The sequence below is a fragment of the Tachysurus vachellii genome, chromosome 14, assembly GCF_030014155.1.
Source record: "Tachysurus vachellii isolate PV-2020 chromosome 14, HZAU_Pvac_v1, whole genome shotgun sequence".
Classification (NCBI taxonomy): Eukaryota; Metazoa; Chordata; class Actinopteri; order Siluriformes; family Bagridae; genus Tachysurus; species Tachysurus vachellii.
In genome coordinates this window covers 22,218,850-22,232,848 of record NC_083473.1, presented here as the reverse complement: position 1 = coordinate 22,232,848, position 13,999 = coordinate 22,218,850, and the positions used below count along the sequence as shown (strand labels likewise).

General features: G+C 41.3%; 2 protein-coding genes across 3 annotated transcripts in view; one reads left to right on the top strand and one right to left on the bottom strand.

Moving 5' to 3' along the window:
• The window catches only part of spg11 (SPG11 vesicle trafficking associated, spatacsin), a 40,799-nt gene extending 34,883 nt beyond the window's left edge, over positions 1 to 5,916 (bottom strand). The window contains exons 1-8 of one of the 2 annotated variants that reach the window (XM_060886335.1): positions 5,551 to 5,916; positions 4,434 to 4,603; positions 3,791 to 4,018; positions 2,327 to 2,525; positions 2,060 to 2,197; positions 791 to 1,164; positions 565 to 710; positions 259 to 388 (exon numbers count right to left, since the gene is read on the bottom strand). In XM_060886335.1, coding sequence (XP_060742318.1) covers positions 259 to 388; positions 565 to 710; positions 791 to 1,164; positions 2,060 to 2,197; positions 2,327 to 2,525; positions 3,791 to 4,018; positions 4,434 to 4,603; positions 5,551 to 5,750 — 1,585 coding nt within the window. In that variant the 5' untranslated portion in view covers positions 5,751 to 5,916. The remainder of the gene's footprint in view (positions 1 to 258; positions 389 to 564; positions 711 to 790; positions 1,165 to 2,059; positions 2,198 to 2,326; positions 2,526 to 3,790; positions 4,019 to 4,433; positions 4,604 to 5,550) is intronic. The other variant, XM_060886334.1, reaches the window with a different exon arrangement.
• A 400-nt stretch (positions 5,917 to 6,316) lies between these two features.
• Positions 6,317 to 12,587, top strand: ciao2a (cytosolic iron-sulfur assembly component 2A). Its single transcript, XM_060886341.1, has 5 exons — positions 6,317 to 6,513; positions 7,920 to 8,084; positions 9,837 to 9,886; positions 10,027 to 10,072; positions 11,724 to 12,587. The coding sequence occupies exons 1-5, from the start codon at positions 6,411 to 6,413 to the stop codon at positions 11,822 to 11,824; spliced, it is 465 nt and encodes a 154-aa protein (XP_060742324.1). The 5' UTR covers positions 6,317 to 6,410; the 3' UTR covers positions 11,825 to 12,587.
• The last annotated feature ends 1,412 nt before the right edge of the window (positions 12,588 to 13,999 follow it).

The following is a 13,999-nucleotide window of genomic DNA, read 5'->3' as shown; positions in this document are numbered from 1 at the left end:
TCGTAAATTAATGATACCGTTTCTCCAAATCTTACCATACGTGCTACATTTCATTTGGATTTTTTTTTTGGAAACTGGTGACTTTTAAATTTCACGTATGAAAATATTGAACCGAAGTACTGTAGAAGATCAGAAACATACAGTAAGCTGTCATTTGGAGATTACCAAAGGAATAAATTACCCAATAAGGTACCCGACTTACAGAGTACCCATTTTTACACACAATTCGGAATGACACAAAAGCGGCAAACGGCTTACTGTTCAGCTGCATCTGTGTTGAGGTGGGTGTCTGCTCAGGTAGACTGTAGCTTGTGGTTGGGCAGAGAACATTCTCCTTACTCTTCAGGAAGAAATCTACCATGTCCAGTTGCCGGTTCTTTAGTCCTGCCTAAAAAAAAAAATTTTGAATGTGTATCAATGTGTTTGAATGTGTATCAATGCCGTGGACTTTGTTCATCACTAAACACCAACATCTTTAAGGTTGCATCCTATGATAAATGTATAAACTTGGTTTTCTAATTTTCTGGTTGTTTCTATGGTTATAAATGAGTGGATTATGTGCACCTGTAAGGAATGGATGGGCATTGAACAGCGTCCCCAAGCATTAAGATGGCACAGCGAGTCCACCATCCCGGCACTTCCGAACACCATCAGTCTGTTCAGCAGTTCTTCCTGAGAAACCTTGAACAGCACCAGAGACATGCCGGATGCTGAAACGAACACACAGCAACGTCACAAACTACAGTCCTGCTTCTCGTTCCATTTCCTTCTGCTTAGGTTCACTGTTCACCTTTCAGAATCAAAGAAAGGTGTTCCTCTTCTGACCAGCAGACAGGTAAGGCTGGAACATCAATGTGATGATATGTAACACTCAGAGTCTCAAGGTCCCAGTAGGCCAGGGATGTGCTGCGGTTACCAGGTGAGGTAAAACTAAGCACTGCTGAACATTCGGAGACGTTCAACAGGGTCAGTGCGGTCCGTTCAGGCAGAGAGAACGACATAACAGCGCCTCCTGGTGGTAGAGTGGACCGACCGAGCTTCGCGGTGACCGCGGCTTGACGGCATTCAGAGCGAGGGAGGTCTTTGTACCACGGAAGCCGTAGAGCTAAAGGAGCTGGAGCTTTTGCTTGCTTATAGAGCAATGCCAGCCTTGCCTCCCATGACCTGTACACACATAAAAGTGACGTGACATACGACTAAGTACGGTGACCCATACTCAGAATTTGTTTTCTGCATTTAACTCATCCAAAGTGCACACACACACACAGCAGTGAACACACACACACACACCGTGAACACACACCCGGAGCAGTGGGCAGCCATTTATGCTGCGGTGCCCATGGAGCAGTTGGGGGGGTTCGGTGCCTTGCTCAAGGGCACCTCAGTCGTGGTATTGCCAGCCCGAGACTCGAACCCACAACCTTAGGGTTAGGAGTCAAACTCTCTAACCATTAGGACACGACTTCCCCCAAGACGGCTATAATTACATATGAATCGTTATGGACCACCACACTGTGAATCTGGTTTTAACCAATCGGACTAAATGTAGATCGGTACCAACACACGATTATGGTATTAAAGTGGCACTAATGTGGCATTAATACTAGACCTGATAGCACAAATTGAATATTCATTCATTCATTCATTCATCTTCTACCACTTATCCGAACTACCTCGGGTCACGGGGAGCCTGTGCCTCATCGGGCATCAAGGCAGGATACACCCTGGACGGAGTGCCAACCCATCACAGGGCACACACACACACTCTCATTCACTCACACAATCACACACTACGGACAATTTTCCAGAGATGCCAATCAACCTACCATGCATGTCTTTGGACCGGGGAAGGAAACCGGAGTACCCGGAGGAAACCCCCGAGGCACGGGGAGAACATGCAAACTCCACACACACAAGGCGGAGGCAGGAATCGAACCCCCAACCCTGGAGGTGTGAGGCGAACGTGCTAACCACTAAGCCAACGCGCCCCCCAAAAATTGAATATGTAGTTGTTTATTAAAGAAAGCACAAGGTAACAGTATACAGTATACTGGCTTACTGATCCGTTTGGAAGTGGGTTCCTAGTACAGACTGACTGTAAGCTGAGCTGTTAATGCTGTCCTGATCCCAAGGCTTTGTGGGTATAAGAGCAAGAGGTCTGGGGTCCAGCTGAGAGTGCAACTGGTTTTTGTAAATCCTGTCAAATACAAACAAGCAAATTGAATCAAAAAAAATCAACAATATCTCTCAACAGCAGATTTATTTCTATATGCCGGTATAAACCAGCATAACAATGATCTGGACGACGTGTATCATGTAAACACACCTGAAATAATCATTGAGATCGACAGCCAGGGCTTGGTTTCGTCTCGTAGCGGCCACGACCGTGCTGAGGTCAGGTGAAACGTGGAGAAGGCAGAAGGAAGACAGAGACCCGACAGGCTCTGCGTCTCGTTGTCCTGATACGTAGTAAGCAGGAAGATCCACTGTAGCAAAGTGCTTCCCATCTGCACCGTCGAAGACGTCTGACGCGTACAGTTAAGGAAAGGCCACACGATTGACGTCATGATCCGCATCTTACGTTATAAACCTGAGTTGTAGTAATACAAACGTTTCAAAAAGGGTTGTGAGAAAATCTCGAAGACTAAAAGTAATAGAAAAATCAGCTAGTATTAGTACTGAGTAACTAGTACTAGTACTCGGTTTGACACAGCAGTACTAGTCAGTTGTTTACACAAGGTCACATGGCACCACATGAGAAGAAGAAGCCTTTATTTGTCACATATACAATACACATCGTAGTGTTACATTTAGAGATTATAGATCATTTTTCCTCGCCGTCTCTGATACCGATTGTAGGTGCGTGAACCCAAACCTGGTGAACATCTCGTTTAAGATTTTGTCCCGTCTTGTTATAATAACCTCCGCTCTTCCGTGAAGGTTCGTTCAGCCACAAGAGCATTAAGTGACGTGACATACAGCTAATTACGGCGACCCATACTCAGAATTCGTTCTCTGCGTTTAACCCATCCAAAGTGCACACACACACACACACACACCGTGAACACACACCCGGAGCAGTGGGCAGCCATTTATGCTGTGGCGCCCTGGGAGCAGTTGGGGGGGTTCGGTGCCTTGCTCAAGGGCACCTCAGTCGTGGTATTGTCGACCCGAGACTCGAACCCACAACCTTAGGGTTAGGAGTCAATCTCTCTAACCATTAGGACACGACTTCCCCCTTAACCAAGGGGTTAGTACCATTAACGAAATCAGTCTGGAGTTCAATCAGTGTTCCTGATTCCAAAGGGATGAGATCAGAGCTCATCCAGACCGACGGTTGAAACCTCGTCTTCACGTACCTCGTTTTGTGTACGAGGGCAGTGACATGTTGAAAATGGTTTGTTGTTCTTAGTTACAGTGAAAGAAAGTCTTAAATTTTACTGCATACAAAGCATTTGTTTGGGAAGGCAACACACACACACACACACACACACACATACTGTATACGGGAGTGACGGCTTGGCGTCTTCACACTTGGTTTACCTCATGAAAGGATCTCCGTGTACATGTTTCCCCACTCATTCAGACCTTGGGTAATTAATTTATCGTAATCAGTCCTTCTACTGGCACAAAGAAACAAATGCAGACACGAGGAGAACATGTGGAACTCCTCACACGGCGTAACGCCGGAGCTTCAGACATGACGATGCTACCTGCTGCGTCTAGAAACCCTTTCTCAGCGGACAACAGTTTGACATCTGCGAAACAGGGCAGTTAATAAAAAGGATACATATGAATCCGGGGTCCGTCAGCATGAACAGGATGCCTTTGCAGAGCTGGTAGTCTGTGAACATTTCCTGAGATTCAGAAGGCAGGTTGAGGACACAGGAAGTCAGCAGCTCTGGCTCAGAAGAACCCTCGTGCCACCGAAGATGTACCAGGACACATCCGTTCAGTAGGAGGTGACAGAGACCGTCATTGAACGACAGGAGTTTTATAGAGGACAGTTTACTCCCATCTGGAACAGAGACTCGGTTTATGGTGATTGGTTATAAATAAATAAATAAATATTCCAAAAGCGATAGTTTAATAATAATGATTATTCACAGTTACCGCATTTGGACTCATTTTTATACAGCTAAGCATTTGAGGGTTAAGGGTCTTGCTCAGGGGCAGAGCAGTGACAGCTTGGTGGACCTGGGACTCAAACTCATGACCTTCAGATCAGTAGTCTAACACTTAACCCCTAGAAATGTTTTCTTAACACAATAATGTACCTAGTTACCCCATTTAAAAAAACATCCATCATTGATGACTAGTTAAACAGAATAAAGTTAAATCTGCAGGTTTTTGGCTTACGTTCCCACATTACCCCGGTGAAACACGTGCAGGACGTTAACGTACGTGAATACGAGACGTGTTTTTACACTCACACGAGTCATTACTGACAAGCTGCAGGAGTCGGTCTGTAGCGCACTCGGCCACTGATGTCACCTGTCTGTCTGAATCGATCTCATGAAGTCGAAGATCACAAACCGGTCTCAGAGTCAGGAGTCTGGGCTTGTAGACTTTGTTCTGCTCAGTGAACACCTCCCAGAGAAAGCTATCAAACAAGATAAAGAAAAGAAAAAAAAAAAAAAGGCTTAGGGCTCATTTAGAAAAACAAAAACACACAAGAGATGAGCAACGTAGGGTTTGTTGGTGGTGCAAAAAAATTTTTTGTCCCTGTGTCCATAAAAGACGTAGAATCCTTTATATTTGTCACATATTTTTACAGCACTGTGAAATTCTATCTTTGTATATCCTAACTTTGGAGGTTGGAGTCTGAGCGCAGGGTCAGACATCATACAGCACCACTCAAGTGGCAGCTTGGCAGCGCTGGGGCAAGAACCCCGATCAACACGCCTCAACCACTTGCCCCACCACTAACCTAATCTAGACCCTGTCCAGTCCACGTGGGTTTGATCCAGCTGATATGGTTTATAGCAGCGGTGTCATGTCTTATCCACAAAGGGCTTGTGTGGGTGCAGGTTTTCATCCCAACCAAGCAGAAGCCACACCTGATTCCACCTGTTTAATCAGATCAGTCCTTCTTCCGCTTGGTTGGAACAAAAACCTGCACCCACACCGGCCCTTTCCGGATAAGATTGGACACCGCCGGTTTATAGTGTTTCTGGAATATAGGGTTAATTTTTATATAATCTTTATATTTTGACAGACCATTACGCATCCAAAGAGAACATATTAATTACTTGTGTCCTATGGTACTGAATTTACAGGACACCCAGTGCTCCTAATCCACGGTCATCACGACTACGTACTCATTACATTTACATTTAGCGGACGCCCTTATATCCCAATTGAGGGTTAATAAGTGCTTTGCTCAGGGACCCAACAGTGGCAGCTCGGTGGTTGTGGGATTCGAACTCACAACCTTCTAGGCTACCACATCCCAGTCATTACACAGACAGACAGACAGACAGACAGACAGAAGAATTAGTAAATGAATGAATGCATGCATGAACAAAAGAGTAGGAAGTTAGTACTCACTCTGTGTAAGAGTCTTCAGGCAGATGCACTGGAGCACCAGGTTCACAAACATCACAGATCATCAGCTTGCCATCAACATTCAGACAGCAAAGCAGTGATCCTCCAGCAGCCCCTCTGGCTTTAACAGTGAGCTCCACATGGGAACATAAACCACTATCAGGCACAAGAGCCACTTCTAATGCATCAGACCTACTTAACATGGTGTAAGGTTTATTACCAAAACATAGATCTCATCATACACACATACATCTGCATAGACTGAGCAATGACTGAGCAATGACTGAGCAATAACTGATCCAAACTAAACTAAACTAAACCCTTGATTAAAGGGAACTCAGAAAACAACAATCAGGTGTTCAGTAAACAGAAAAAAACACAGTCACGTGTAGTCACGTGCTACAATTCAGCAAATAAAACACCCTCTGGTTGAGGAGAAGGAAAACTAGACAAGGCTAACAGATAACAGATTAAACAAATAGTTTCGGTTTGTAGAGACAAATAGAGTAATATCACGATTCTATTTTGTTTTCTATTTGTTCAAAGGAACAAATTGTATCTAAACAAGTAGTATTTGTAAAGTGGATTTCTTATTTTGTTTATTTATTTCATTATTTTTTTTACTTCCGTCTTCAAATCGGACATCAATTACACACGCCTTAAATTTATACGGAAGTGAAACTGGCCGTATTCCAAATCGCTCTCTGTTAGGTATCATGGGTGAACCCGTTGTTTCAAGTGTATGTAGTGAACCTATCTAGGGATTAAGGAGCGGTATTGGGACAGAACCACCAGCCCAGTCAAATACAGCTTGACTCTCCATTGCCAATGTCACAGAGTTTGATTATGGAGCCTTTAAGAACATGGAGATCATTTCTAACGTTGTAAACAAGGTTTTTCAGCTCTCTAGTCTATATAATGTAAGAAGGACAAAGAAAATGGAGGAGAAAGCTCTAGAAGTGTATGGTAAGTGGTGCAGGAGTCTAATCAGGAAGTGAAGTAGTCTCCAGTGTTAAAGTGTGGTGTGTTTACTTTGTATACTTTACACCTATAGAGCTATAAATATCAAAATCAATCAAATAAACCTAAAACTTTTACATTGATCTCATGTATTCAATTCAGGAACCCAGAAATGAAGTTTTACAGTGTTGGGATCTGAACTCACAACCTTCTGTTCAGCATTTTAACCACTCAACTTTGTTTGTTTGTTTAACCTGACTTTAATACCGTATAGGATCTCAAATGATGTCAATTCAGGAACCCAGAAATAATTTTTTACAGTGTTGGGATCTGAACGCACAACCTTCTGTCCAGCACTGTCCAACCACTGAACTTTTGCTTGTTTGTTTGTTTGTTTGTTTGTTTAACCCGACTTTAATACCATATAGGATCTCGAACGATGTCAATTCAGGAATCCAGAAATGAAGTTTTACAGTGTTGGGATCTGAACTCACAACCTTCTGTTCAGCATCTAAACCACTGAACTTTTGTTTGTTTGTTTGTTTGTTTAACACGACCTTAATACCGTATAGGATCTCGAACGATGTCAATTCAGGAACCCAAAAATAATTTTTTACAGTGTTGGGATCTGAACTCACAACCTTCTGTTCAGCATCTTAACCACTGAACTTTTGCTTATTTGTTTGTTAGTTTGTTTAACCCGACTTTAATACCGTATAGGATCTCAAATGATGTCAATTCAGGAACCCAGAAATAACATTTTACAGTGTTGGGATCTGAACTCACAACCTTCTGTTCAACATCTTAACCACTGAACTTTTGTTTGTTTGTTTGTTTGTTTGTTTAACCCGACTTTAATACCGTATAGGATCTCGAACGATGTCAATTCAGGAACCAAAAATAATTTTTTACAGTGTTGGGATCTGAACGCACAACCTTCTGTCCAGCATCTCAACCACTGAACTTTTGCTTGTTTGTTTGTTTGTTTGTTTGTTTGTTTGTTTAACCCGACTTTAATACCATATAGGATCTCGAACGATGTCAATTCAGGAATCCAGAAATAACATTTTACAGTGTTGGGATCTGAACTCACAACCTTCTGTTCAGCATCTTAACCACTGAACTTTTGCTTATTTGTTTGTTAGTTTGTTTAACCCGACTTTAATACCGTATAGGATCTCAAATGATGTCAATTCAGGAACCCAGAAATAACATTTTACAGTGTTGGGATCTGAACTCACAACCTTCTGTTCAACATCTTAACCACTGAACTTTTGTTTGTTTGTTTGTTCGTTTGTTTAACCCGACTTTAATACCGTATAGGATCTCGAACGACGTTACCGTATGTTACTGGCTGTTGTAGGCTCGATTTATCTTCAATTTAACGCTTTAGTGCTTTATTTTACATTCAGATGTTATTCGAACCATCCGAGATCCGGAGAAACCCAATACCCTGGAGGAGCTGGACGTGGTGACCGAAAAATGTGTAGAAGTTCAAGACCTAGGCGACGACGAGTATCTCATCGTTATCAAGTTCTCCCCCACGGTGCCACACTGCTCTCTGGCCACACTGATAGGTGGGTGAAAAGATAAAGAAAACGTTCAGTTAACAGCTGGTCACATGTACACATCTCTGTCATTTCCACAGTAGCGATTTTGGGACTTGAACTCACGTCATTGCAGGCGTTCGCTCAGAGCCTTACCGCTCTCCACTAATGCTTGAACAGATTGTCGTTATGAGTATCAAATTTATTTCTATAGCATTTTTTACAATTGACATTGTCTCAAACCTAGAACAAAAGGTTATTATAGAGAATAATATAAATTAATAATAATATTAATTTATAATAATTATAATAATAATTAATAAAAAAATTAATATGATACAAAGTTCAAGATTAATATTAGATAGATTTAAATGTGTATGTATTTATCCCTAATGATCAAGTCTGAGGTGACTCAGGTGACTGTGGGGAGGAAAAACTCCCTTAGATGGTAAAGGAAGAAACCTTGAGAGGAACCAGAGGAACCTCAAAGGGGAACCTCATCCTCATATGGGTGACACTGGAGGGTGTGATTATAAATATACAGTCTGATAAATGTCGTATTGATGAGGAGGTTGTTGTCCTCAAAGACCACATGGAGTTGTCATGTCCTCTTTAGTATAGCAGAGTCTAACTGGAGCTGGTCTCCGCGGAGGTCCAAAATCTTCATGACACGGAAGACGATCGGAGCTGGTGCAATTTATTTGTAAAATAAATAAATAAAAAAAAGCAAAATTTCCCATTTTTACTTCATTTAATCGTTTCAAAACTATCACATTATAACTTCATACAACATTTTATTACAAACGATATCATACGGCAATGCGAGTTTGCTTTAGCGACGTAGCTCTATATTCCCGAGATTTAGATTTCTTTAACATTTTACCGGGACGTAACGTTAACTGCTTAAAGGTGGGGTCTCCGTTGTTTGAGAAATGCTTCAGAAAACTGAGTCGGGACGACAAACAAAACAAAAACAAAACAAACGCGTAGCCAGTGAGCGGAAAGGGGCGGGGCTTGTCAATATGGGCGGAGAGAGTGTTCAGTGAGCATGTATGACATTAGCAGAAAGCGGATTTAACATTGACATGGAGGATAAAAACAAAGAAAGAAAGCGAAGAAAGGCTTACGATAAGGTAAGAAGTAGGACGTGTTAATATAGGATCAGCTTTCCAGCGCTGGAGAGAACTGAAGGAGCAGGAAGTTGGTCACATATTCACAGATTGGAGTTTCCTGAGTCAATAACTCCTGAGCTAAACGCTGTTACTACACAAATAACACCTCTTTTCTATCGTAGTAATGTAGAGACGCAGCTACAACCGTGTTTTGTGTAGTAACAGTGTTTAGCTCAGGAGTTATTGACTCGGGAAACTCCAATCTGTGAATATGTGACCAACTTTACTTAAGACGCCGAGGCGCTTTTTTCCTTCTCGATAGGTGAGTAACGTTGGTTTTACTTTGTTACACAGAACTAATATATGTCTTTGTCCTTTACATGATTATGCTTGTGTGTCATTTTTGCTTGTTTGTTTATCTGCAATCGTATTGTTCTTCCCTTCAGCTATGATAGACACATTTCTTTCCATTAGTTGCCTGGGTTACGTATGTATGTGTGGGCGGAGCTATCAATACAGGGGTGGGACCCATTTGGGTTAGGGGCGTGTTTGTTTTGGTGATTTTCAAATGTCAACATTGGCTTTCAAACAACGTAGACCCCACCTTTAAATACCACTTTATTTTAGACAGACAAAATGAACAGGTTTTTTACGATGATTTGCTTTGCAGGTCTTTGCTTACAAGTGAAACTACAGCGATGTCTTCCATTTAAACACAAGGTAAAGACTGTATTATTTATCTCGTGTATAGTATCTCAATACTGTTGCTTAGCCGTATGATTCATGTTGTAGTATATTTGTGCCGACGTCTTTATCCAGAGCCGGAGCTTTTAGTTTTTCTATTGTGTTTCTGTTAACAGCTTGAAATCTACATTACTGAGGGAACACATTCAACTGAGGAAGACAGTAAGTGTGTATAAGTAAATACCCCCCCCCCCTCTTTTTAGGTAAACCTACTCATTGATGCAGTTTTTTAATCAACCAGTCATGTGGCAGAAGCACAGTGTACACTAGAGGGTGACACAGGAGTGGATTTTCAAACCTCTCAAAATTCCCGTCCCATCCCAATCCCGCAAAAAAAACTGGGGAAAATCCCATCCCGTCAGAGTAGTCGTTGCAGTGTGAGTTTCGAGTCCGACTCCATTTTTAATTTTCGCAGCTTCTAGAGAGTGCATGGGGAAGACGCCTTCTCTTATATTATTGGTGGTTGGCATACATTACTGCCACCAACTGTCACGGGTGTGTGGAGCACGTCATTCATTTAACCAGCCATACCAAAGCACAACAGATTATATTTTTATTTATATCAAAGGTATATTTGTGTATTCCCGGTCCCACCCACTCCCACTGACATTTTTTCCTGTCCCGTCCCAGTCACATGATTTAATAGTGATTTTGTTTCCCATCCCACGGGATTCCCGAAAACATGTCAGCCTCTAGTGTACACAATCGTGAAATCCATACAGTCGATATTGAAATAATTTTTTCATCCTTTAAACAAAATTGGTGAAAATTTTGAATATAACCTTTTTTCTTTTTTTTTTGTAGAATAGCAACTATATCTAATAAAATAACAATTTTGCTGCTTTTGCAAATTTATTGTTGTAAAATGAAGGTTATTACTGTCGCGTAAGAAGACTTGATCGTAAATGCCTGTTTTAATGCGTGAATATACGGTGGCCGAGAAGTGCAAAACACATTAACAAATCCGAAAACACATTAATAAATCCGAAAACACATTAATAAATCCGAAAACACATTAACAAATCCGAAAACAAATTAACAAATCTGAAAACAAATGAACAAATCCGAAAACAAATGAACAAATCCGAAAACAAATTAACAAATCAGAAAACACAACGACAAGTCAGACAACCCAGAAACGGTAGTGTATCGTTTTTGAATGGAAACTTACCGATCATTGGACAAGACACCTGTCACTCAAGATATACAGGTATGGAATCTTATGTGTAATGTGTAAAGTTCTCCGTTTAAATATAAGAAAATAACAGAATTAATCCACAGTAATCCATTCCATCCATCCATTCCAACTTTTCCCCGCGGCAGACTGTTGAACCTCATGTATACCTTGAGTGACAGGTGTCTTGTCCAATCACAAACTATAACAACGCTTCCGGGTTGTCTGAAATGTCGTTGTGTTTTCTGATTTGTTAGTGTGTTTTCTGATTTGTTAATTTGTTTTCGGATTTGTTAATTTGTTTTCTGATTTGTTAATGTGTTTTCTGATTTGTTAATGTGTTTCTTGCACCGATTCAGACAACCCGGAAGCGGTAGGTATAGTTTGTGAATGGAAACTTACTGATCATTGGACAAGACACCTGTCATTAAAGATATACAGGTGAATGAAAGGTGTCTCGTCCGATGATGGTAAGTTTCCATTCACAAACTATACCAACCGTTGCCGGGTTGTCTGACTTGTTAATGTGTTTTCGGATTGGTTAATTTGTTTTGCACTTCTCGGCCACCGTATGAATACGACGGAGCCTGTTGCTTTAATGTAATCGATTCATGCGTCTTGTCTTGTTTCGTCTTGCAGTTAACAAACAGATCAACGATAAAGAGCGGGTAGCGGCAGCGATGGAGAACCCTAACCTGCGGGAAATAGTGGAACAGTGCGTCACCGAGTCAGACGACTGAAGCATCGTCACGCACGACGTCACGAGCCTCTCTGTATTTTTAACAACGTGCAGAACCATAACAGAGACGCTGACACGGAGCGATCTGCTTAATGTTGACTTTCCGTCCTCTGCAAGCAGCAGACGAGGCCACGGGACAATCTTAAACAAAGCGATAAGCTGTTTTTTTAGCGACGGCTGTCTTTCACAGGGAGCTTCTCAGGGAGGAAAAAAATAACACATTTATGGCAAAATAACATATTTAGACCAAACCGTGGCTTGTCTAATGCCCCAAGAGGGTTAATACCCTAGTCTAGAGTTGAAGATAACTCCGCTACTTGAATTCCGATTGTTCTTTTTCCAACTTTTTTTTGTTTTGATTTGTTTTATTCTGGTATTTCATCATACTACAGTTGAAATACTATGAAATTCCTTTATATTGCTGTAGAATTAAATCAACAATAAAACATAGATTTTTGTTGTATTTACTAATTTCAATCAGTCAGGCATCAAATTCCCATCTCACAAATCAGTCATCATCCTTAACCATCGTCCGCTTTTATTGTATCATGATTATTGAAATTCCCCAGCTGTAATGTTATATGGCTTGCGATTGCTTTCCTGTTATTCCTCTTGAACCGGCTCTCATCTTTGATTGCGTCCTCCTCCAATTATTACAAATCAACTTCCTTATTGAAGTCTGTTCAGCTATTTTTTTTTTTTATATACAGTATCACATGTAAAAAATAACTAATTAAAAGCATATTACATCATTTTAAAACTTATCCATGCATTATTTTAGACGTTATTTCATACCACAGGTTTTCAATTCCAACACATCAATACGGTAAGCTTCAGAGACTTCGTCCAGATATATAAGTTTCTATCTATCTTCAATTGTAATTGCTAGTGCTTCATGCTGCTTATTAGGGGAATTACCTCCCCACATCCTCTCTGGAAACTACGGCCCTGACTTTAGGGATATTAGTAATAAGAGGTCAACCGGAAGGCCAATAAATTATGGCTTGTCTAATGTCCCAAGAGTGTTAAGACTCTAGTTTAGAGTTAAAGAGGGTCAGTTTTTTTTACTGATATATAGAGAACGAGGGCATAGAAGCCTTTATTATCGCCACATATACATTACAGCACAGTGGAATTCTTTTCTTCACATACCCCAACTGAGGAGGTTGGGGTCAGAGTGCAGGGACAGCTATGATACAGCGCCCCTGGAGCAGGGAGGGTTGAGGGCCTTGCTCAAAGGGCCCAACAGTGGCAGCTTGGCTGTGCTGGGGCTTGAACTCCGATCCACTGGGGATTGAACTCCGAGTTTAATGTAAATTCCAAACATTAATACGACATTTGAAGCAAATTTGGTGCTAATTAGAAGTACAAGCTCACCTCATTTAAATATCTTTTTCTGTATGACTTTCTGGTCTCAGATTTTTGCTATCTTTTAAGCAACCATCTTTTATCTTTATGTCATCTTTTCTTTATCTTCACACATACACACATGCTGCAATGGTGTGTTTTGCTACATTGGCACAATATATTTCTGGGTTTTACTAAATTTTATTGCTTTAGTGCTGTATACATGATAAATAGAAATAATATGAAACTATGGAATATTCATAGTCGTTTATTTGTACAATTAACAGAATTATCTGAGTCGGCGACTCAAACAATTGAGCAATTGTGAGCTGTGAAACACTCTCATTCATTCATCTTCTACCGCTCATCCGAACTACCTCGGGTCACGGGGAGCCTGTGCATAATTACATATGAATTGTTATGGACCACCACGTTGAACACACCAAGAAGATCTGTGAATCTGGTTTTAACCAACCGGACCAAATGTAGATCGGTACCAACACACGATTATGGTATTAAAGTGGCACTAATGTGGCATTAATACTAGACCTGATAGCACAAATTGAATATTCATTCATTCATTAATTTTCTACCGCTTATCCGAACTACCTCGGGTCACGGGGAGCCTGTGCCTATCTCAGGCATCATCGGGCATCAAGGCAGGATACACCCTGGACGGAGTGCCAACCCATCACAGGGCACACACACACTCTCATTCACTCACGCACTCACACACTACGGACAATTTTCCAGAGATGCCAATCAACCTACCATGCATGTCTTTGTCTATTTCTGCCATTTGGCAGACGTACTTATTCCGAGTGACGCA